Source organism: Thunnus albacares, chromosome 11 (genome assembly GCF_914725855.1).
Source record: "Thunnus albacares chromosome 11, fThuAlb1.1, whole genome shotgun sequence".
Lineage (NCBI taxonomy): Eukaryota > Metazoa > Chordata > Actinopteri > Scombriformes > Scombridae > Thunnus > Thunnus albacares.
The window spans coordinates 554,546-580,325 of NC_058116.1; the positions used below are offsets into that span (position 1 = coordinate 554,546).

At 38.6% G+C, this 25,780-nt stretch overlaps 1 protein-coding gene and 1 long non-coding RNA gene across 3 annotated transcripts in view; one reads left to right on the forward strand and one right to left on the reverse strand.

The window, feature by feature from the left end:
• Positions 1 to 25,780, reverse strand: part of rab3gap1 (RAB3 GTPase activating protein subunit 1) — a 70,292-nt gene that overhangs the window by 9,297 nt on the left and 35,215 nt on the right. Inside the window, exons 17-24 of one of the 2 annotated variants that reach the window (XM_044365291.1) lie at positions 19,756 to 20,103; positions 17,837 to 17,974; positions 13,328 to 13,555; positions 12,984 to 13,080; positions 10,093 to 10,196; positions 7,908 to 8,023; positions 4,854 to 4,956; positions 690 to 713 (exon numbers count right to left, since the gene is read on the reverse strand). In XM_044365291.1, the coding sequence (XP_044221226.1) occupies positions 690 to 713; positions 4,854 to 4,956; positions 7,908 to 8,023; positions 10,093 to 10,196; positions 12,984 to 13,080; positions 13,328 to 13,555; positions 17,837 to 17,974; positions 19,756 to 20,103 (1,158 nt within the window). The remainder of the gene's footprint in view (positions 1 to 689; positions 714 to 4,853; positions 4,957 to 7,907; positions 8,024 to 10,092; positions 10,197 to 12,983; positions 13,081 to 13,327; positions 13,556 to 17,836; positions 17,975 to 19,755; positions 20,104 to 25,780) is intronic. The other variant, XM_044365292.1, reaches the window with a different exon arrangement.
• LOC122991861 lies at positions 95 to 25,251 on the forward strand. Its single transcript, XR_006405925.1, has 3 exons — positions 95 to 488; positions 11,040 to 11,047; positions 25,237 to 25,251. It is a non-coding gene; the product is annotated as an uncharacterized LOC122991861 (long non-coding RNA).

Below are 25,780 nucleotides of genomic sequence, written 5' to 3' on the forward strand. Positions count from 1 at the left end.
TACTAGGAAGAGGAGATGACATTTCTCTTCTTTCGATAATGAGAGAGAGAGACAGAGAGAGAAGCAGTGGTTGAGTGAGCTAGAGAGGGGATGAGGAGAGCGAGCAGTGGTAGTGAGAAAGCTGGTGAATGAGAGGAATAAAACATTTTCTGATTGTTTCATGGCAGTTACAAATAAAGGTGCCCACAACCATACCCCGCACCTCTACACAATCCTGCAGCCTCCTGATAATGGTGCCGCAGCTGCTAATTGCATATCATATGTGCATCATGGGAGTAAAATAGAAATACTGTAGTTTTAAAAAAAAATTCCATATGTTTTCATGTATGAAAAGACCAAAAATGAACACTGTAAGCAGACTACTTCATTACTATAAGCAAATTATTTAAACAGCATTTGTATAGGTATGATTCTGTCTAGAGCTTTTTGATACATATAAGTGGTTGATCACTGAAACCGTGATCACTATAAGCGGTTTCCACTGTATTGTTAATATTGATGAGGAAATAAGTTCCTTGTAGTGCACACAAACCTCTGGAGCCTATTAATATATGCTTATTTTTGTACTGAGGATAAAATCCAGCAGCTCTTTACTTAGTCCTACTCAATATATCATTGTTGGAAAGTTCCTGAGGGAATGTAGGGGTACAGTGGTAGTTGGGAGGAAAAGTCTCATTGTTGGTGATTACCTCGTCACTCGTGAAGTCAGCCAGCTTGACGCAAGCAGCAGGGGGAGAAAAAAAAAACATAAAAACACAGTCGAATGGAAGAAATGTACAACAAAAAAAGAAAAAGCACATATTTGTGTAAGGAACTACTTGATTGCCGATTACCTCAAAAGCATACACAATTACCAGAATGCTAAGAAGAAACACAGTTTCTAGGTCAAAACCTAGTATATAGCTGGACCGTGTATGGCCTTAATTTCACACATTGACCAATTTGTTACAGGGATAGTCAGTGGTAGTGTCTATAATGTGAATTCCTGGATATTAAATGTTCATCTGCAATTCTCTGTAGTGGTCCCAATAATATTTGTTGTTAAAGTGTACTGAAGTAACATATCACATGACATGGTTAAGCTACATTTGAGTAAAAAAAAAAAATAAACAAAAGGTTAGAAATGCAGTGATTGTTATTTGGGGTGCTTCAACTGTGTGCTCTCCCTCATGCCTCCTGGTGCATGGAGAGCTGTTTTCTCTGTGAGCTCACACTGTTTGTCCCGGTTTGGATGCAGCATGAAGCCGTGCAAACCAATGTTGAAGGTTTCTCATCAGCAGCAGCCCCATGTGCACCACTGGGTGAGCTGCTGACATCATCCCAAGGAGCAACATGACGCTTCCTGCTGGCACTGAGGCCATGGACCTCACGCATCAATTCAGCCGCAACAACGCCTCCACACACTCCTCCGACAATCATGGTGTGGGAGTCTAGGTGCAGACCGAGGCAGGGCATCTACTGCACCCTTAGGATGTAATAGAAAAAAGTTTGCGCTGGTTCATTTTTGAAAGAGCAAAGGCCTATGGGGAGACTCCAACACTTGGCTGGCCGACCAATGGTGCAACTTCATGACTCATTCACTCAGTCAGAGACACTCCTATGTGTAAGGCTGGCTCCGCTGCTGTGGTCCAACCAAAAATTAAAAAATGTACTGTATGTTTTATAATCTGTGGGCTGTATCACAGATATTAGATCACACGATATCACACAATATCACAGCTCTGCTCAGAGGACTTCCCCTCTCTCTGTTCTCTTTATGACTGTTTCTGTGTTAACATTAATAGCTATAAATAGAATTTAAGCAGGTTGGTTAAATAACTATAGTATGTTTCCATCAGATTGTATTGATTGCTGTCAAACCTTTGTGTTCATAGAAGTACAGTCAACAAAAGACTGAATTTTAATTTTATTGTGTAACCTAATCAGAGGATTCAACTCAGGTATTGGATAGTGATTATGTTATAGATAAATGTGTCTCTGAATATTTGAGTAATGTATTGAACTAGGTAATTCATGTTTAAATGTGAATGGCAATGGTGAAATGGGTAAGTTTTGATTTAAAGTTAATCTAGGGTAATCAACTCAGGGGAAATAACGTGTTTTCTCTCAGACAGGATTTTCTGTTTTACGCAGGAGAATGTCCGTCTTCACCAAAAAACACGCCCCTGCTGAAAAACATAGCATATTGCTCTCTGCCCAGAGCTTCTTCCTTTTTGTATCTCCAAAGAGACGCATGTCGCATCCCTAAAGACTTCTACCATTTTAATTTTCTCTGTGCTTTTCCTTTCATATAACATGAGCTGCTAAGTTACCTTTCTTTCCTTTTAAGCTACATGCAGTATTGTTACTTCAGCTAAACAAACTTTATGTTGAAATTCTTTCGCGCTTAATGCCTTGAAGTATAGTTTTGTTCAGCTGCCGAAATTATTTTTCAAGTTATTTAGTAAGAAAGTAAGTCAAGAGACTTCAAAGCAAAACAACCCACTCTTCCACAAATCAAGACATCTTCAACACTGTGTTACCAGAGACGACGATATCAAATCAACTTTGTCTCCTTCATCTAACGGTTAAATCCTGTGGTGATTCTGCGATTCACCTGAGGAAACCGTTAAAACATTTTGTCTTCAGGCTCCCGCAACACTCACGTGCGGGAAAACGCTGGGAAACCATGCCACTGAACAGCTGATCTCTCATCGCCCTGACAACAGCTGAGTCATCAGTTCATCTGAGGACAATGCTACAAAAAAGTAGGATACAGAAAACCTTTCCTGACCTCCTTCTGCTTCTGTGATTAAGAGTTGGTGTCGTTTGAATTGATCTCTCTAGTTATATTACCTTAGCCTCAACTAATTTACCAGTAATTATGTTATCATTCCGACATTTCACCATCAGTCATTCATAACTTGTAACTCGCCACTACACTCATTCTGGTGGATTATTCATTTATCTGTTTGCATTGATACCTCATTTATTCACTTATTAACCATTTTAGTTAAATAAATATGCATTTATCAGTATGTCGTTGTCTGTGTCTGAGACTTAGAGCCCTGTATCCTGCTCCGCAGTCTTCTGGAGTGCTAGATGATGACCAAGTCTCAGTCCAACAATTCAAAAGCCAAGGCAGCCAGGGCAGTGATGCCACCAGACCACTGGCAGATGGTCATGAATCAGAGATGATAATCCCCCAAACAACCTATTTGTGTCACTAGTGTCCAATTTTGCTTCCAATTCCAAATGTCAAATGAAACCTGCCTACATAAAAAACATAGCAGAGAGTACAATATATGGGGTCTTATTTATAAATCAGTGTGTAGGATCCATACTAAAAGTGTAGATACCCACAAAAGAAGAAAACGGCGTGTACCAAAAAAAAAATCAGATTTATAAAACTGCGTACGCACGAATGCAAGCATGTTTCCCTTTATAAATCACAGTCTATGTGGAAATGAGTGCACGTGGATCAGCCTGATATCACGCCCTCTACGTGCCCACGTTCAACAAGAAATGGTCAATGCAAAAGCCTTCATGAATATTGATGTGCATGTGTTTCTTTGGCCGGACAGTCAAATCAGTCTCTCTGTCTTGAGACACCTGACCAATCAGTGTTGTTGAGAGTCAGTGTATGTGCCCTCTCGCTTGCTTGCTTGCTTGCTCGCAGCTGCAAAGAAAGGACCACAACAGCTGTGAACAGACTTCTACTGTTTTATTTCCCCGTTTTTGGACTTCTTGAAGGTATGTGTGTAACCCAAAACAACCATATGCAACTTCAGTAAATATTCCTGTTTATCGTGAACTCAGACATCTCTGGTTAAGTTTCTTACCGGACACCCTGCAGCCGGAGTTGCCAGTTAACCAGTTTTAAGTGTTTTTTACGTCACACACTCAATATCTAAAATACAATAAACACTGTATTCATTTATATTTACTCTAAAATCTAGCATACAGGTGTTTCTCTAATTTACACAATCCATATATGAGTGCAAGTGGTGAAGATGTGCCAGTGAGGTGACTGGAGAAGGCAGAGTGTGTGTGTGGCCGTAACCACGGTGTCTCCAGTGACAGATGTGTGTTCACTGCAGTGATTTTACACACAAAAACTATATGGAAACTAAAATCATACCTGGTGATATATGCACAGTATTAGAAGATATTATTAAAAATCAATTAGCGCTCTGTTCTGAAATTATTTTCAAGTTGTTTGTTAAGCTAAGTTATTTGATGTCATCTTGGATTTCTACAACCAATGATGATAAGTTCATCAGTTAGTTAACGTGGTTGAGGTGAAAAGGAATCAGTATATTCACGCTTAATATCAGGGAAAGGCAAGCCAGACTTTACAGAATCCTGCCACATCCTGATATCATATCATTCATTTCAGCAGCTGCTGTGCTGCTCCACAGCTGACCCTCCACACTGCGCTCCAGGTGAGGCAGCACTGATAGTGCAAGTACAGATAACACTGCTAGTTCAAATGTTTATGATAATGGTGATCTATAAATAAAATTTGATATTAGTTAAGTAAAATTAAATGTGTGAGAGGCATGATTATACAATCTGGCTTCAATTCACCACCTCACCATATGCGTCGCCAATTTTCCCTGTCTCCAAATGTTCATACACATGGGTCAGAGTTTATGTACGGGTGCTCACATTCTCCTGTCAAGTTTGTTTTTATAGATCACAACTTTTGTGTGGGAAGTGGTGTATATCTATTTCAAGCCCCGTTTTGTGCATACCCAACGGTTATAAATGAGAGCTCTGGTCTTTTCACATGGTACAATACATAAGGCTAGTGAAATAATAAACCCTGGTGAACAGTGTCATAGGGAGCAGGAGAGTGAGAGGCTGCTTACCCTCTGAGCGCTGGCAAACAGTCTGTGGATGATGCTGCCTGCCGGCCCCTGGCCAGCTCCAATCACCACCACCTCTGGTTCTTCCAGCAGAGAGCTAACAAACCTGGAGAAAGATGTCAGCAGCACTGGTCAGTGAGGTGATCACAATAGAGCCCTGCTGCTAGTAGTAGGGAAATCCGTTTGAATTTTTTCCAGATTCCATGTTTTCCATTCAAAATTTTCTGAATTCTGTGTTTGTCATCAGAAAGAGTATCTGATCATGTAGTGGATGAATACAATTTTAACAATTCAATAAGGTTCTAAATTGAATCATACACTAAATGAAATGAATATATATCAATGAATTTGGAATGATACAACACAACATTGCACTATTTTTTAATCAAAGAAAGCGCTTAAATACACAGTACACTCAGACATTAGCATGAAGAAGTGAAGCAGATATGTAAGTAGGGGGGACTGAAATTGACATAATAAAAAAAACAAATAAATAAATAGAGAAATAAATAATTAAATACTTAAATAAATTAAAAATAAGTATATTTTGGTAAAGAAAAAGGCTATTTCTTTATTTTTACATGTATAGATTCATTTATTTATTTACGCATTTCTACATTTCTATGTTTATTTCTGTATTGCTACATTTATTTATTTCTGTACTTCTGTCAGTATGTTAATGAGGTAGGCGGTCCTACCTCAGGGTAAAGTCAGATTGGTTATCTGGTCTTCAAGTCTGACCTATCATCCTTTCAAAATATAGTTTCTGTGTCCAGGCTGGGCCCGGGCTCTGGTCTTTTCAATAGTGTCCCTTGTTTGAATGGATCTGAATCCACAAAAAAGCTAATTTATGCTAAGTTCTTCAATACGTTAACGTTAGTTCACTAGCGTAATGTCAGAGCTTTGGTATCTTTACTCTTGTTGCTAACGTTACCCTTTTCAAAGTCCGTGTTTATTTTATTAGCAACTTGTTACTGAGCAATGCTAACTACCTTAAAGTTAGGTTAATATACTAACATTTGTGTCTGTATCATTAGCTTACATGTTACTTAGACTAAAACGCTAGCTAAGTGATTGTTAACTATACTAGATAAACCAAGATAAACTACAGCCTGTATGTTTAACTATATTTTAGTAATATACACCAGACTATAATTAATAGTCTAAAATAAAGAAATAGCCTTTTTCATTACAAACATGTATTTATTGTTAATTTATTTATATATTTAATTATGTATTTCTGTATTCATTTTTTATTATGGCAATTTCAGTCCCCCATATGTAAGTGCTATGGCCTGAAGTAATCTTTCATATTTTTGTGAGTGATCATAAAAAATAATGACCACAAAATAAAATTTGTAAAGCAAGGCTTGTATGTGAGGGGATTTGAACAGCAATTTTCTCATTCTCCCAAAGTCAGAGTGTAGCCACTAACCAGCTGTAGGGATGGGAATCATTAGGATTTTATCTTTAACTTATCCAAACCTTTATTGGTCCACTTCATATTCTCACTGGTTCTTTTTCATTACTAAAGAATTCTTTTTAAAAAAAGAATAAATTCAGAGCAGGATTAGAATTGATTTATATTTTAAATATAACTAAATATTGTGTCTAAAGCAGTAACTGTAAAGTTTACAACAGCAAAGTCACTATATACGCTCAATAATATTTCACTGGAAAGAAATCTAAAATGTCAATAAAATAAATCATATTCCAGATATCAAAATACTGAGTGAGGTGTAGAAAGAATGAAGAACACAGACATAAGTGACTATCAGTCATTCCTCCTGTCCTCCTTCCTCTGCTGCTAGTAGAGGGAGGGGGGGGGTCTGCTCTCTCAGCCAGTACCTAATATAAGTGGCACACTTTAATATATGTGGCACACTAAGTGTGTGTGGAGGAGCGGAGCCCCATCCTCAGTGAAACTCCAACACAGACAGCAGAAGACAGAAGCAGCACAACCATAAATGACACCAAAATGTGGCAGAGCCTCTCAGCATAGTTTTTTCTGTTCATTCGGCTTAGGTGCTGTGAAAAAACACTTAGGCCCTGCACCTAACCCACATAATGGTTGGGAAAACCCTGATTTTTATAAACTGCATCCACATTTTGGCAAATTCATCGATATTTCGCGTTTTACAGTTGATTCTATTTTTATTATGAAATTCCGAGATTCTCTCCGTGTTTTCCGCAACGCAGGAGTCACTAATGTCACGCTCACAACAAATGAATTTGCAGCGCCTGTCTGGGGAATTTAAAATGAGTGTGTGTATCTTGTAATTTTTTTTTTTTTACAATTCTGAAACTCGCAGGCACGGACCATTTCATCATGTCTGCTACTTCTTCCCTAGCATCACACATGTAAATGGTAAAATGGTAAATGGACTGTACTTGTATAGCGCCTCTCTAGTCTTCAGACCACTCAAAACGCTTTTACACTACCGATCACATTCACCCATTCAGGGGCTACCATGCGAGGTCCCAACCTGCCCATCAGAGGAAATCTAATCATTCACACACATTCACACATTGATGGCACAGCCATCACGAGCAATTTGGGATTAAGTATCTTGCCCAAGGACACATCGACATGTAGACTGGAGGAACCGGGAATTGAACCGTCAATCTTCCGATTAGTGGACGACCGGCTCTACCTCCTGAGCCACAGCCGCCCCAAGTCGCCCTGGATGTAGATCCTCATGTTGTTAGCCATAGTAGTTATTCCAGGCGGCTAGTATCTGTGTTTACTGTCGTTCAGACAAACATTTAAAATGCTTAATGTAAAATCATGTGTATTTGGAAAGATGTAGGAGGCTTGCACAGCTTGCCCCAAGTCTTTATAACGGAGCTTGAAAATGCAATGTTAGCATGGCCCATAGTACTATATCATGAAAAATAGGTCAGGTTGAAATAAACTGGAATTATCGTTCAAGAGAGGATTAGTTTCTCAGCAGGGCTTATCCACCAAACTGTATAACATTTGCTACAAATGGTCATTTCCTTGACTTAAGCATTTCTGACTGAAAATCTGCTCAAATAGAGCTGTGTGCAACTTACTTCTCCAGCTCCTCTGTGTCTTCTCCCTTCTCACCCTCACCAGTGGCAAACTTGGCCTTGAGAGAGCGAACTCGGGTGATGACTGTCTCCATGGCCATCAACTGGTTAATGAAATCCTATAAACAGAGAAACGTCACAAATGCATGCTGTCAAAATAGGAGCTGGAAGAACTTCACATGAGGCATGCTTCAACCCAAAACACATGAACAATCCATGCAGTCCATAAGTGTCAGGATTAGTTTAGTTTTTGTTCACTCTCTACTTAAACATTTTAGATTTGAAGTTGTGACTATATGGTTGAAGTGCAAGTTTTTGGTTGTAATTTTAAGATGCTCTTTTTATCCATAGTTCCACAATTTCGGGAAATTAAAATGAAAAAAAAACTTAAAAGGGGACATATTTCGCATATTTCCAGATGTTTATTTTTAATCTGGGGCTCTACTGGAAAAAAAATTGCATGATTTACAGTTCAGAAAACTCCATGTATTTTATACTGGCTCTATACACAGCCCTTCAGTTCTGTCTCTGTCTGACACAGGCCATTTTAGCTCTTAGGTCTCTTAAAAGCTAAAAGCAATCACACATTGTTGTGTGATTGCTGACAACAGCTGTTGTCAGGTCTCACCAGTGTGCCATGTGATCAGGCACAGTGGAGAGCACAGATATTTTTAGACCAGAAAAAAAATTCTAGACAGTCTCACTCCCACAGTTATGTGGGAGTGAGATCCCACCTCAATATGTCGCCACAAGCCTCCTCTCTCTCAAAATGTAAATACATTTCACATAAGACTTATACTTTTTGAGATCTGAGCCTTAATTGATAGAGAGTCCCTGTCACACTCTCATTGACTGCAGTACAGTCTGCAGGATGTGTGTCTCCTCTCACTCCAGTTCCTTCAACTTACAGATTCTCTCTTCCTCCAAACACTTTGTACACATATCATACATTTTCATGGTAAGCTAATCCTGCTTTCACTGCTGATGTACAAATATCTGGGCTACAAGCTCTACTTTGAGGCAAATAAATTTCTCCTCAACAAAATGGGAACTTTTTTCTCCCATTTTAGGGAATGTCTGTTGGCTCAGTGGTTTAGAACACTGTTCTCATGGTCAGCTTTCCCTGTTAGATGACAAGGTTCTGTGTTCAATACCCGCTCATTGCAATGCTCCTCGTAATATTGCTCTTATGTACAAAGTTGCTTTAGATCTTTATCATGTACCATAATTCAATGCGACTTGAATTCTCTTTAATATAACTACCTAAAATGTAGATTGATCTTTTGTTGTCATGTAAACTGCGTCTGAGTTGACAGTGTGACAGATCGGTTTAAGATCATGTCACATCAGAGCTCCTTTTAGATCCAAAGATTGTGAGTTTGAATCCTGCTTAGGGCAGAACTCAGTAGAGTTGAAGATGAAAAAAATGCAGATTCACACAGGTGCTGTCAATCTGCTGATGGAGACTGCAAAACACAGTCCTTGTGATGAAACCTCTCTCTTTTTCTGTTTTAAACTGTTAGTCACCTCAAACCCCCAGGTTTCATTTACAATTCAAAATCGTCTTCATCTCAGAAACACACAAAAAAAAAACAATACATACAAAAACATCATCTGATGCTGGAATGCAAATAGACGCACACATAATAATTCAGAAAACTTCTGTCTGAAAAAGTACAACCCATATATTTCATGCAATTGAAAGTCTAAACACAAAAATATGACCTTGCATTGCTGTGTGACATGTTAGCTTGGTGCATAACATGTCTGACTTACAAACATGAGGATGTAGGTTCAATTCCACCCATGACTGATTTTATTCTTGGTAGATTTTTCAATAGTATTCAGCTTTCAGTAATGCCATCTAAATCAGCTTTCAGCAATCACATGCAATTTCTACAGAAATTGCAGAATTTTCTAGTTATTATTATTAATTATTAATACAACAGTAAAAGTGAGAAAAACCCTATTTGATTTTGAGTTCCTTTAAGTGAAATTCTGTACCTCATTTTTTAAATTTGTTTGCTGGACAGTCAACTTCCCCAGTGTGTAATTTCAAAGCAGTTATGCTAACGCTTTGAGTACAATAGAATGACTGTACACAAAGTTATAGGCCTGCCAGATGTCTTAGCTTTAGAAGAATGAGAGGCTTGAGGTGAGCTGTGTTCCAGTCTTGCCTGTCACTGACCTCTAATTTCTTGTAGTCGTGGTTTGGGTGGTGCAGGAGTTTGCTGGCTTGAGACGTAGCTTGCTGGATTGTCTTTTTGACTGATGGGATGTCTTCAACTGACTCTGTTACAGAAGGGATGGGGAAGAGATGGGGAAGAGAAAGAGAGGAAAAAAAACAATGACAAAGGTTGTAAGAGTAATAGTAAGCAGGTTACTGACGAAAATAGTGAGAATATGGAATGATCGCTCTATGTGTTTTATTCAATGCTAAAATATAGTTTCAACAGAATATAGTATACTATATAGTATACTAATTACTACGTAATATAATTCCCACATTCCTGCCATCGGAAACACTATTTCTTCCCTAAGTTAAAGTAGTTTCTCATAATTTTCTATATTTTCAGCATTTAGCTGACAACCTTTACAAATTACATTTGATTAGATTTACTTTAAGATTTACTTTAATGAGAATTTTGTCTTTCATCATGGGGCAAACACTGTTTCATAACAAAACATACATGAGAAAACAAAAACATTGAACCAGAGCTAAATATGTAGCTGCAATGCAATTTCATCAATTTCATCATTGGCTTCCACATGCAGTGCTTCATCTACAAAGGTACATGTGTGTAGAAACTTACTAGCTGGGGTGTTACAGATTCCTGGTTTAGCTACTCTGACAGACTGATTTAACAAACTGACAGATTGAGCTGAAAAAAAAAGGTGATATTCACTAAGTCAACAGAGGGATGCAGCAGCAGGTCCAGCAGTTCAGAGCAGAGGAGGTGGAGATGGTTTTGATATGGATGTTATTACGGAGGTAAATGCAGCCAAACACAGACTTTAAAGACAGCTACATTTAAATTGGGTTCCTTTAACAACCACAATCTGCTGTGATTACACCTGGTCTTCAGAGGAGGAGAATTCTCCTTTCAAAACTGACAGTTACAAACTGCATGTTAGTAAATCCAGTGGAATACATAATCTACCTCTGTTAACATGCCTCCTCCTATTATTTCTGCTTCCTCCCCTAGATGCAAATGCATTGAATAGAGAGGCGCACCTTGCAGACACTCACACAAATGACACGCAAACTGTGACTCCAGGAAGCTGCATCTGCTTGATAAATACAGAACGTGTTTGGGGAAGACTGCTTTTCATCTATCCCTGAAAAACTGACACAAAGCCCTTATCAGTAAATCTGGCCCTCTGTGTTTGCAACATATAGGGCTGTAGTGCTCGAGGGAGGTCTCTGTCTCAAGACATTTTTGGACCTCAGTCTTGTCTCAGGGGTATTTGTACTTTGACATCCTGGTTTTCTTTCTCTCTCTGTGTGCTCCTGTGTTTGCAATCATGGATGTACGGGTGTTGATGACTCCTGTTAGGGACTTGCCTAAAAGTTACCTGGTGTATCACTTCCAAGAATGTTTACTATTCCTGCCTTCTCATGTGGCATTTTCCAGGGCATTCCAAATTTAATACTTAATTAAGAAATAAAAATATAAAATCTGATGTGAACCAATATTAAATCACAGCTGAATCATGTCTTATAGAATCAGCTTTGATTTGACATCAGCCTTCAAAACAGGCATAATCTGCATGAAAGTGTTGGATGGAGAATGTTATGGAATTTTCCATCTTTGGGGGTAACAAAGTGGGTTATATTGGGTGAATCATGGGCCTTGAGGTCACACTATAATTCTTAAGTAGAAGGAGACATTCTCTCCTCTCCTTGAGACTCGGAGTAGCTGTCTGCGATGTTAAGGGAAGCGAAAGCCTCTCTGATAAAGGGTAAATCAGCGTTGGCATGGTCACCAAGGTCGGAGGGGGCCTTCGTAGATAACACAGATAGGTAAATGTGTAGATTCCATTGGCATAATCAGACATTCAAACCAGAATGTGCTGACAGTGACCTAGGCTCCATGCAACATGACCTGAACTAACACGGGTAAAGTGCAGTTCCTTGTTTAGAAACTAGTGAACCAATTAGACTCATTTTTCATATTGTAGGCTGATCTGTTGGGGTTAAAGACTAAGAGTCAGGCCTTCAGAAGGCAGAACGGAAAGAGACAGCATCAGAGTGCAGAACATCTTGATGTTTACTGTTTCAGTTCTCTGCTTGGCCAAGTGTTTTCAAAAACATTCTCTGCATTAATATACACAGATAACAGATACAGTTTTTTCTTCTCAAATGAAATAGGCACATTATTCCTTTCCTTTCATTTTCTTTTTTCTGACTTTGGACTCTGTCTTGACTCAAACTCTGAGCTGCTTGGACTAGGATTAAACTCTACTTATGTGGTCCTGACTACAGCCCTAGCAACATGTTGTTTCTATTAGACTTGCTTGCCTTTGGCTGCCTAAAATAAAGGCAGCTTTTGCAGCAGTAACCATCAGTTAAGCCTCTATTCTGAACTACCCAATAAACAGAAAAAATGATAGAATCATTGAGGATTAACTGTCCCTAATGCCTGAACATTAAACTGGGAACTATCTACACCTCCATTTTTTCTGCCTAGATTTGTTTACATTTTGAAAAGGTCATGCTGAATTAGCTTCTAGCACTTGCTATTTACACTGCAACTTTGGATGTACAGGCATTTCATCTGGTTTACTTTTACTACTATCAATGTAAAGTTGCAGTGATTGCAGGATTGTGTGTACATCTTTGTGTTCCAATTTGACTGAGTAGACTCTGAGAAGGTGTGCTATTTTTGACACAAATTGCGACAATACTGTTCAAGGTTCAATTTATTTATTCATGAAATAATTTAATAATAATTTTTTTCCTCATTTATTATTATGTGGTGGTCTTGATAATACTGTGGAGATTAACTAGTAGTTACAGCCCATATGTTTCGCTGTTTGATGTGATTAAATTTTTTTGACAAAACAATGTTTGCTCACCTTCCTCCTTCAACTTCAGAATTGCAGCATGGAGTATGCAGGGCAGGAGATGGCGGGTCAGGTCTGCAGGTTTCTGCATTGCCAGATAGTGCAGAACCTGAGGAGACAGTCAAAACCCAGGTTGAGTTTAGCTACTTTATGTTTGCTTCTTGCTGCTCTCTCTCAGTTCCACCCGTTATGCCATTATGATGCAAGATACTTGATCATGGTCACTTTCTTTTTAGGTTTATTCACTGGGAACACTATCATATCCAGCTGTGGAAGGCTTTTACTGAACATATTGATAAACTGTTCAATCAGTGACTTCTCATGTCAGTGTATCATTCATCTCTACTGAAAATTACCTTTTCGGCCTCCTTAGTATCATCAAAAAGCCTTCTCTGGCGGCGTGCAGGTGTAGCCCTGGCTGTCTCCCAAGCCTCCACCCACATGTTGCTTGGGATCTTCATCCTGGCACTAAGCTCGCCTTTCACCATTTTGTTACCCTTCTCATCGACCACCTCTTCCTCCACATAATCCCTAGGTGAGTACCAGCGCACAAAGTCCTCTAGAACACAGCCTGGGTTCGCTGCCTGTGGAGAGACAGGAAAAGTTTTATTTCAGTCTGTAAAACAAAATAATAAAATAGAGGACATCAATTGAGTAGGTGGTCCTTCAGTGTGGCCCAGGACACATTGCGTTTACACTGCTAAAAGAATGTGGCCATATGCAGCCCACACCACCTACGGATGTGGTCTGAGTGATCGGATCTCAATGCGTCCTCAATGAGTCTTTGGTGTGTTCATACCTGTACTTAGAGCTGTCCACTTGTGATCGGATCATCCAAGACTCATGTTAATGCCAGGTGTAAACAGGGCCGATGTCACCACTTATCAGCCACTTACAATGCAGTCCTATCATCATCCTTCATAAGCCATGTAACACCCATTCACACCTGGACTAATGTGACTAACAACTCTAACCCCTGTCATATGACAGCAATGAGGACTAATAACACCCTTGAAGGTATAAACAACCCCATAGAGGATAAATACCCTGGACTCTCCACCAGTCAGAAAGAACTGGTTCAAGGATTCCAGGATTCAAGGACCTTTACTGTCATCTCACGACAGGTACATTTATACTTGTTTACTCCAGATTGCCTGAGGTCCACACATTTCTTTTGTTTTGGCAACATTGAGCGTGGCCAGCTGCTTTAAGATATTCCCAATAATGGGGAAAGGAACTGCAACGATTAGTTGCTTAATCAATTAGATCAACAGACACTTATTTTGATAACGAAATGGTTAATTAAGTAATTTTTCAAGAAAAATGACAAAATGTTTCACATTTTCCTTGTAATGCATTTTAGTAAATTAGATATTCTTGGGTTTTAGACAGTTGCATAGACAAAACAAGACAATTAATGATGTCACTTGGAGCTCCCGAAATATTTTCACTGGCGTTCAGAGACATTTTTCATTGTTTCTTGATATTTTATAGACTGATGATGATTATGATTATGATGACGATTAAATGAGAAAATGATTGGTGAATTAATCAATGATGACAACATTCGTCAAAGAGCATTTAGAGACAGATTAACATGTTGCCTTTGATGGAATTTGCAATAAGAAAAATGTATATCTCCAGCCTTAAATAAAATATCTAATTTAATAAAACCCTGACATTCAGCTGTTTACCACTGCAAGGAAAATGTTCAAACAGCTGGATGTGAGGCACACCCTTCATGTCTACTGCAGAGGTGGAAAATTTCATTCGAGACCACTATGGAGTCAGTGTGACTGAGGGGACACACTGATATATGGATGGTAACAATGGTGGAATCTGGACTATGCAATAGTTAAGGTGGGGAAGTCAGTTGATGTTGGGGCTATGGGAGTTTATTGGCATTTGGTGGCTGACAGAACAAAATCTTTTTTTCTTTTCTGTTTCCTGGACAACGTCATGGATGCTGAGTTCCTGGACAAATTTTCATAGTCCAAGTCCATTTTTATCAGGTCTTTTTTGGGTTGCTTTTTCTTTTGTTTGTATACTTTCTTTGCAACACCTTGTTCTGTGTTGCACTGTTTAAAAGAAAGAAAAAAGGACATTTTCAGGTTAATGTAGAAAGATCACATGGCAGCTCATTTTAACAGAGATACCAGGACCAGGTTGCAGTGACCTCAGACTGAGCAAGGTAACCAGGGCATCCTTTACCCTGGCAACATCCTCCAGCTCCTCCTGGGGAATCCCAAGAGGTTCCCAGGCCAGAAGATGTATGTAATCATCCCTCTAGTGCGTTCTGAGTCTGCCCCAATGTCTCCTACCATGCCCTGGAACACCTCCAAAGGGAGGCATCCAGAAGGCATCCTAACCAGATGCCCAAACCACCTCAGCTGGCTCCCTTCAATGCAAAGGAGCAGCAGCTTTACGCCGAGCTCTCTACATATCTCTGAACTCCTCAACCTATCTACAAGGCTGAGCCCAGACACCCTACAGAGGAAATTTATTTCAGCCGCTTGCCTTCTGGCTCAGCTCCTTCTCCACCACAACTGTCCAGTAAAACACCTGCAATTACTGCTGATGCTGCACCGACCTGCCTGTCAACATTGCCGTTTTAAATAATCACCATGATCTCAGACATAACATATGATACATGCCGGTTTTGAACTGCCTCTGGGAAGACTGAACATGCAAGAGTCTGTCCCCTCTTGACTGTTGTCTCTCGTCTCCTATCTCCCCTCAGAGTGTATATCTCACTCACTGACTCAAGACGCAATGCTTATCGGAATGCACAGATTTGTTTGGCTGAGCAGCATTATGTGAAATGATTTACAATGCATGTAATTGGTCTGTGAGTTTCCTGGGCCAATAAACCAGTGTTGTAAAGGCTAGGAAAGCTTTTAAAGGGATAATAAAATGTATGTATTCAAAAGAAACCCATGATTGAGGTTAGTTCTAACACTGCTACAATTCACATGATACTGAGGCTTGGAAGACATCGGGCATTTAAGTCACACTTCTAAAAAGCAACACATAAGTTTTAGATAAGGCATATTAGACGCTGGTTCATTTTTTCATTGATTTGAGATAAATATTTTAACAGTTAACATTACTTCATCCCTCTTCCCTCCCTCCAAAAAATACTGAAAAAGTCCTTGAACTTAACTATTTGCCGTAATATATAATGACATTTCATAAATAGTTAACATTCAACATTCATGTAAATGTAGCTGCATTCACTGTCCTTATACACATATTCACCTGTTGAGCAAACATAACACATAAAATACAAAGAAAGGAAATATGTATGCTTACTGTTACTTTAATGTCTGACATTAATAAGACAAACACAATGACAACATCACTGCTGACTATAGTTAATGCAGATCAATGAGGCTAGAAACTCAGATTAATTTAGCTAACATTGAATGCACCTCAGTGGCTGCTTGTTACAGAGGGGAGGACAACATATTTCTTAAGTGTATCATATCATTGATATCTTGTAGCCTGTGGAGGATAAAGATGCATACATTTTTCACAACTTATAACTAATTTAAACAACTTTGAAAAACATGTCGTGTGACAGTATCCATACCCTCTTTGCATGGGATGTTTAATGACTACCATATACTAATATAAATTCTCTGTCAGCTACACTCAGAAACAAGATATGAGGTACTGAGTATCTTGTTTTGTCACGCTGGATATAGCAGGAATAACAGGAATTTATTTACTTATTTTAAAAAACACCTGAGAAAAAGGGCACTTTCTCTCTAGGAGGCAAATAGCATACATTTTTCACAACTTTATAACTAACTTAAACAACTTGGAGAAACGTGTTGCGTGACAGTATCCATACCCTCTTTGCATGGGATGTGTGATAACAATAATAGTCCGCCTCTGAACCTTAGTTCTGTGCTTCTGAGTTCTGTCCACTACAGTCACTTTACCTTGCGGTAACTGCAAACACTATTAACACTAACATACACTAATATAAATTCTCTGTCAGCTACACTCAGAAACAAGATATGAGGTACTGAGTATCTTGTTGTGTCACGCTGGATGTAGCAGGAGTAACAGGAATTTCTTTATTAAAAAAAAAACACCTGAGAAAAAGGCCACTTTCTCTCTAGGAGGCAAAATAGCAGGTCTATGTTTGCACATGCCTACCTATTAGTGACCTTGGCTATATATGACGCACACACTGAGAGCAATGGGCAGACCTAGAGATACTTGAACTCAATGACTTGGGGCAGCAACTTACTTCCAATCTGGAAATGAGTTACTAATGTAGGTAATAAACTTAAGTGTTATTATCATCAACTGTTATCCATACCTAATTTGTTTAAAATTTATTTTTAATAATCTAATTTAATATTTAATCTAATTTTACATGTGGCCTGAGAAAATCCTGTCCATTATTGTTTTTTGTTTTGTTTTGTTTTGTTTTTTGCAGTTTTAGTAAAATTGAAAGAAACAAATTGAGACCACCTCTGTGTCTGTGGGGGAGTGTTAGTATGTAGCTGTAGCCCTGTTGTTTACTGTGGTTAACATTACTATTGACAGCCCTGAATATCTTGTCAAGCTGTAGCACAATTAGTTACTGATGGGTGCCACAGAAAAGGAATAAATCTTTTGGTTATTAGCATAAGCATGGTTCTCTGAGTAGCACAACGTCACCTCTCTGTTGTCTCTCATCAAACCTAATAACGCTGCCAGCAGCTCTGTGTGAGAGGCACATACTGAGGCTACGGTTAGCACTGTTCTGAGATTTATACTCGGCAGCAGCTTGGAGTTTTGTCTATTACGTCACAATTAGAGAATTCGGCTGAACTGAGTGCATAAGTACAGATCTCTGCCTGTCTCACCTTAAATGACTCCATGTCAGAGAGCAGACAGGCACTCTGCATCCGGGCACGGAGGTGAGCACCTTCAGCTGATGTTCCCAGCTTTGCCAGTACTTCTGATTGCTCCTCTAACAGATCTTCTGTCATGGGAGCAGGTTCCTGAAAATCAAAATACACACACACACAGCAGCATCAGTGTACATCCATTCATTGACGTTATTTTAAAATTGACTTAGTCATTTGTACACAAGTTTTTGTTCATTAGTGGTTCAAGCACATGGCACTGGTGTTTGTCACATGCTAGGCATGTGGTTTCATGAAAAATCACCATATCTTACATAACATCTGCCTGTTAAAGTTTTGCTTAACTTGCAGATATATTAAAAGATGAACCTCTGACATTATTCTTGCACTCTGAAAGCGCATATGACACAGTACGCAAATATTTATTATATTATTTTGGAGATTTTCTCATTAAAAAGGACAGGTTCATATTTCTCAAGTCTATCTTAAAATAATATGAAATGCCCATATGTACACTGAAAGAGGCTTGGTTGCTGTTATTGTTCAACTTGTCCATACTGGCTGCAAAGATAAACCTTTGAAGAGCTATTTCAATGTAAGTGATGGAAGACAAAGTCCACAATCCTCCTTCTGTGCAAAAATGCATTCTGAGGTTTACCTGAAGTTAATATGAGGCTTCAGCTGTCTGAGTTAAACAAATCAAGTGAGCACAAAATGCCCTCTTTGGGATTCCATGGACAATGTTTCTTTGCGGAGTCGCGGCAGAAGAATGGTAACACAAGGTATTTGGTACTACAAATCACAAAACAGTCAATAAATAGTCTTGATTGAAAGATAGAATCTAAAACAAACGTAACTCTAACATAATGTAACGTAATGTAAAATCTTCTTTCTTTTCTTTCTTAATCATATGCAAGCATAATTTTTCTCTTAATATATGATATTTTATTATCATTCAGTACATATTCTATTTTATACGTCAGTGGGTTTTATCTTCCATCTTATGTTATGCACTCTATCTTATTTTTATAAATATCAAGTGGGTTTTATTTTCCATCTTATGTTACATAGCTGAGGTCAGTGGTTGGTAGGTTTGTTTTTAACCCTCACAGCACCACTAAGGCTGTTTTTTTCCTGGAAGACATTCTGGGGTAAGCTGAAAGAGGCTTATTTCGGTGAAGACCCATGGTGAGTCTGTGTCCACTGGAAAAAGGAAGGTTCTGTTAAGCTTATGGCTTCAGAGATCTAGGCACCGTTTTACAGATTGTGTACACAGCAAAATACTTTCGGAGTTTTCACTTATTAATTCTAAAATTACCACCACTAGGGTTGGGCATCGAGAACCGGTTCCAAACTAGTACCGGTTCCAAAATTCCGATTCCAAAAGAATCATTAAGAAATTTTAATTTCGATTCTGCTTATCAGTTCCTAAACGCGCTACACATCTGCAAGGACATAGCTATCTGATCAGAAAAACCCTGCATAGTGGTTTGTAATACAGACTGGATTTTACAACTCTGGAAAGTTATCATGCTGCAACCCTGTTTACTTGTGTGCACATGTGTGACATGTCTTTGTCCACGGACCTCTGAAAAAAGTATGAATGGAACTGCGTGCGTTTGAGCTGCATTTTTTGTATGAAAGGTGCTATATAAATAAAGTTTTAAATATTATTATTATTATTAATAATATTATTATTTGGAATTCATAATAATAATAATAATAGTGGGAGCAAACGCCGAGACACATTATTTGTATGCTTGCATACTTGACTAACAAACTGATTCTGATAATACAGTTCAGTACAATTCTGCTAATAAATAACTGATATCTGAATATTTTTAAACCCAAAACTTCATGAATACATTGGTAAATGAATGAGTAAGTGAAAAAACAGAACACAGAGAGATCCTGACCTGTGTGACAGGAACATAGAGAAGCTCTGTAGAGTGAAGTAGAACCATGTTGTTATAAGGGTGCATCCTCCCCTCCGCTTTGATTTTACTGCCATCCTTTCCCCCCTCACTGTGTGGAGCCTCCATCTCCTCCTGATCACTTAAGCACTCAAAGAACTCATCTTCACTGTCGCTCCATGAGTCCCAGGATTTTCCCGGAGAAACCTCCCTTGTTAAGTTGGATGAATTCGCAGTTGCAGTTGTAGACTCTGGTACAGGGCGGCTGGACCGCTCTCTCTCTTTGCTTCCCTCCAGCACCTTACGGGATTCATCTCTGGCCCTCTTCCTCTCAATGCAGCAGTTCAGCATCTATGCAGGAACATAAGCCCTTTTAAGACATGGAATACATAATATTGCTGTACTCTCTCTGCTAAAGTGATGGCTTTTTGTCATTCATTGTTCTTATGACTTTATATTAAGACATGACAGGACCATTATGAAAAGAGCAAGAGGGAGTGGTGCCACCACTAAAACCTTTCTCACAGACCGCATCACTTATTTTGCTTTTACAGCCTTAATTAATGATCATAAACAACACAAGAGACACTTGCCCCCGTTTCTCTTCTAGTGAATCCACTAATACACTTGCTCCTCAGTGTCACAATTTATGAGATAGTGAATATGTATTTCATTCAATAAAATGGTAAGATGTTAAACTGTGACTCTTGTTTTGCCAAAGATGTGGCACATGCTATATGTAAAGCATTTTGCTGGATATTCATTTATTCACTGATGCAGTTGGCATGGATAAAAGTTGAAAATATTAGGAGGGAGACAGCTAGTCTGATTATTATTGTGGTTGTCCATGGATTTTTTTTTAAAAGCTCTCTTGCCCTGCATTGCAAATGGGAAAGAAATATGTTTGTAGATTGATCAGATATGAAAGAAATCTCCACAACAAAGTAAAATGGGCTTAAAACACATTATTCATTGGTAGTTAAAACAATTAGTTTTTTCTTTGTGCATAGGAGATGATGCTTATGTGAGAATCTTATTACAGTGATCTTAATCATCAATCAATCAATTTTTATTTATATAGCGCCAAATCACAACAAAAGTCATCTCAGGGCACTTTTCACAAAGAGCAGTTCTAGACCATACTCTTTAATTTACAGAGACCCAACAATTCCCCCATGAGCAAGCACTTGGCAACAGCGGTAAGGAAAAACTCCCCTTTAATGGGTAGAAACCTCAAGCAGAATCATCTTATCACAGCAAACAATCTATACATCTATCCATTTTTCACCACTTATCAGGGACTGGGTCACAGTGTCAACAGAGTGAATAGAATAGGCTATATACAGATTCAGACATGCTTGTTGAGACAGTGGAAATGTCCATTAAACTCCCTTCTGATGTTGTCGGAAATCAACACATACCAGTACTGATCCACCATAAATCAAGCTTAAGTTAACCCAGAGGTCCTTCTCCCCGAGCAACATCCTGCAGTTTCTCCTCGGGGACCCTGAGGTGTTCCCAGGCCAGATGATATATAATCCTTCCAGTTGTGTGGTCTGGGTCTACTCCTAGGTCTGCTAACAGACGTGACTGTTCACCTGCAATGGTACCCAACGCTTGTGACCATAGGTGAGGGTTGGAGTGATCGAAAGTGAAAGTGAGAGTTTCACCTTCTGGCTCAGCTCCTTCTTCCTCACAATGGTGCGGCACAACACCTGCATTAAAGTTTATACCTTCCTTCCTAGGTTGTGGACACAGTTCTCACTAGTGTTATATGAGGACCAAATGGCTCATAACAACAGCTTGTCAGTCTTGACCTGAGGAGTTCCTGTATGGGGCCATGCACTTGTTTAACAGTTGTTTTGTTGCCCCAATTTATGGATCTGTGTTTTTGCAAGAACACCACAGCTCCAGATGGAGAAGAAAAGAAAAACAAATGTAAGAACATTGTCATTATAAATGTTGCTTGAGTATCTGAGAAACTCAGGAGAATTTTCTACAAGCACTATACAGTTTTCCAAGAAGACAACATCTCAGTTTCAGTCATTTTAAATGTCATTAAATTACTAGCTGCTGTTATTAACCTGTATTTATGTTGATCTTGGCAGAGGATCTTGTGATTATAAAATATTGATTGTGAGAAAATGGATATTGTGAATTTGACAGCATTAAAATACAGTATGATGACAGAGAGGAGGGGAGAACTTTGTTTACAGACATATACAACTGATACAGACTTTGATACTTTAAACTGTCAAATACACTACGCTTGCTCACCAGTAGGTGGCTCAAAAAGACTGGATAGTGCATAGAAACTGCTATAAGAATGTACAGAAGTAGACAACAAGTAGAGTATGCTCAGCCATGTATGCTACTGATGTTTGCTGTTTTGATTCACTCACCAACATAACAGAGTTGACGGAGGTTTAACTGGCAGAGTAACTGGCTGGTCTGTCAGAAACAACATGCTGTGGCACAAGTGTGATGTAACCATGGCAAAAGTGCACCCTTTACACAGTAGGGTGGAAAACTTTAATAATACTTCTACACCACTACATTTCTGGGAGAAATATTGTACTTTCTACTTCAATGCATTTATTTAACATGGTAATATTTTTTTTATTCCCTAGTAGGCTTGGGTGGTATCTATTTTTTCATACCTTCCTGACATTTCACCAGGATATATGGTATATGAAGGTATTTGTGTAAAAACAAAACAAAACAAAAAAAGAAAAACGTAAAAGCTGATCTACTGGTGATAGAAGTCATTGTAGCATGGCAGGGTCAGGGTCAGTGTAATGCAAGCCCGGTGGTCTGCCAGGCCTATGCATCAGGGAACTTTTTATTGTATTTTTAAGATGTTTTTTTAAACTAAAATGTGTTATAGAAGTAGCGTAGCTCCTTTAAGGAATAGCTCAGTGCATACGTTTGTGGTTGAGAGAGTGCAATGTGTGTACAGTTTAGGCTATTTGTTGGTGAATAAATGCTACAACTCCTGAAGACCTAAGCCAAGTTCCCGGGTCTTGCTTGCCACCCAGCTGAAGTGAAGTGGGTTAGCCCTAAAGTTAGCGACAACTTCAGCCCAGGCTCACTTAAGGTGAGCCAACCTTTAAGGTGGACCAGTTATTCTCATGTTATTGACAATCTCAGCCGCTCCTCTGAGTTTTGCTCAGCAACCTTCACCTTCCCTTTTATCATCGGGACTAAACCCTCCAGAAGAGTTACAGAGACTTGTAGAATCAATGCCAAGGCTGAGGAACACCATTCTTCAAAAAGATATTCCCTCATTTGGTGCTTTGATGATGGTGGTAGAGAGCACTGTCTAACACATCAGTCCAAAATCTCTATAGGCGCTCAACTGGGTTGAGATCTGGTGACTGTGAAGGCCATAGCATATGATTCACATCATTTTCATACTCAAACCATTCAGTGACCCCTTGTGCAATAGGGCATTGTCATCCTGGAAGAGACCACTCCCTTCAGGATAGAGTGACCCTTCCTTCTAAGGGGACAAGTGGACCCTAACCATGCCAGCAAAATGCCCCCACAGCATAACAGAGCAGCCAGATCCCTTCACAGTCGGGGTCAAGCATTCAGACCTGTACCAGTTTTTCCTTTAATTTGTCACCTGTCTGTATGTACACATGTATGTATATGCGTCATTCCACACAGCTCCGGTGAGAAACAGGACTGTGATCAGGGGTTATGATGTTTTGCATTACAGGCATGTGGTACTAGTAAATTATCAATCCTAGTATATACATTATGATCTTGCGAATTAAAGAAATACTCTCTGCCCATTTTATTAAAGAATCTCCATACATTACCCAAATTCATGTTGTCTACGTATGTTTTCAGGAGGTTACTTGTGTCTGAGGATATTGCTCTCTGACTGGATAACTGGCCACAACTGTTTGGCCCCTATAACTATGATATACCCCTGTCCTTACCTGCAATTCTTGTTTGGTGGAGTAATGGAACACTTTTAATGAATTATTATTGCCATACTGCTAGCTTTCATCAGAAATTTTAAATAGTATATTTGGCCTATCCACTTGCCCTTGATTTTGCAATGAGCCTTATTCTTCAAATCAAGTTAAAGGAAAATTACATCAGCCAGCAGGAAATTTAGGTTCTCTGTGAAAGCCACAACAACTCAGGGGAATGCCCTACCTGATGATATGAAGAGCTGCAGTTCCATCAGTGCGATCAAAAATTTAAAAATCTGCAAAAAACCACTCAGCTCTGCAACCAAAGACTCTAAATTTCACCTCATAGTCTTCTCATGAACGCAAATAATCTTGACATTGTGAGTGTATGTGATGTACTTTTGTGTGTACCTTTGTATTTTGTGTGTGTCCTGTGTGTTTTTTGCTTTGTACTGTTTGTTACTGTGCTGTTATATGTTTAAATTGTGGGGACTACAGATGAAAATTATTAATTTATTATTATTATTATTATTATTATTATTATTATTATTATTATTTTGATTATTATTATTATTATTTATAGGCTAACTCTGGTACAGTAGATCAAATGGTAACATTTATGTTTAACACTGTACATGGTCCCAATAAATACAACAACGAACTTACCCCTTTTCACTAGTCAATTAATATCATTTGCATTCCAAGATCAAAAAATTATGTGATTCTTAGTCCCCTGTCCCTCTCCTGTCAATGTATAGTATCTGTATGGTAATTTATTTTCACTGTTCTGGGACTTTTCATGCTGTTGTGCAAACCACAAAAAACAACCTCATCACTATGAACAACTACACCTCGTCCGAACAGCAGGTAAGTCTAACAGTTCACAACTACAAGAGCCAGTCTACTATAGCCCTAACCTCCTATCAATAACTGCTTGAGCCCTAACACTCTTCTATACTAATTAACTAGCTCCACCATTGTATTTCTTTGTAGGTTGTAAAGTATAAATAGTATCTGCATTATCTAAGTGAATGCATTTCTTACTTAGTTTAATTCAAAACCAGAAAGCCAAATATCATTAGCAAAGTCTCAGCCATTGCAATGACCTCACCTTATTTCTAGTTTTAATTTAAACATTATTTATGTATACAATCATATGGTGTCTCAGAAAAAGAGTGTAATCAAAACTTAAATAGTTTTAACAGGTAAATGAGGTAGGTATGAGAAAAACAAATTGGGCCCCATTAACAAATCCATAAGGCATACAGTTTCCTCGAGGAATGGGTTCACAATTTTTCAAGTCTGTCTTAAAACAACAGTGCATAAAATGAGCATTGAAAAAGGTTTCTCTTGCCATAATCATTCCTCCTGTCCATACTGGCCATTAGAAGATCCCTTCATAATTCACTTACAATGTAAAATTGTACTTAAAAGTTTATCTGAAGCTAATATGAACTTCAGTCATCCAAATAAGTCAAATCAAGTAGATATATTTCATTGTTACAGTCTTTTTAGTGCCAAAGTCCCTCTTTTTGTTACTACACTTTAACCACAGCCCAAAAGGTGAACACTATCTACTTGTTAACCTTTATAGAGGGGGCAATAACACCCTGACTGGAAACTGTATATTCTGAAAGTAGTAGACAGTAGACAATTATTCCTGCCTGGTTTATTTCTCTTTCTTTATGAATGTAATTTGGTCTATTGTTAGATCATTTTAGACTGTTGTTTTCTGTAGTTTTTGTATTTGTTTTAGCATTTGTAGTTTGTTGCATTTAAATGGGTAATTATTGTATAAAACAAGTAATTAGAACCACAATAAAATAATTGAAAAAGTAAAACCTTGGCCTTTACTTAAATTGTTCTGTTCTCCCAGTGTCACGCCTACCAATTGCGAACAGTCATAATGACTGATTTGTCTTGAGTATCCTTAATTCATTTGCATTTCCATCACTGTAGGGTACTGGAGAAATACAATTTACTGATCTTTGAGAATTTTAGATTATTCTCAAGTTTGTGCCTAGTTTATAAAATTTTAAATGGTTTGGCCCCTCCTCCACTATGTGGCTTTGTGTACACTCGCTCAGTAAGTTCTATTA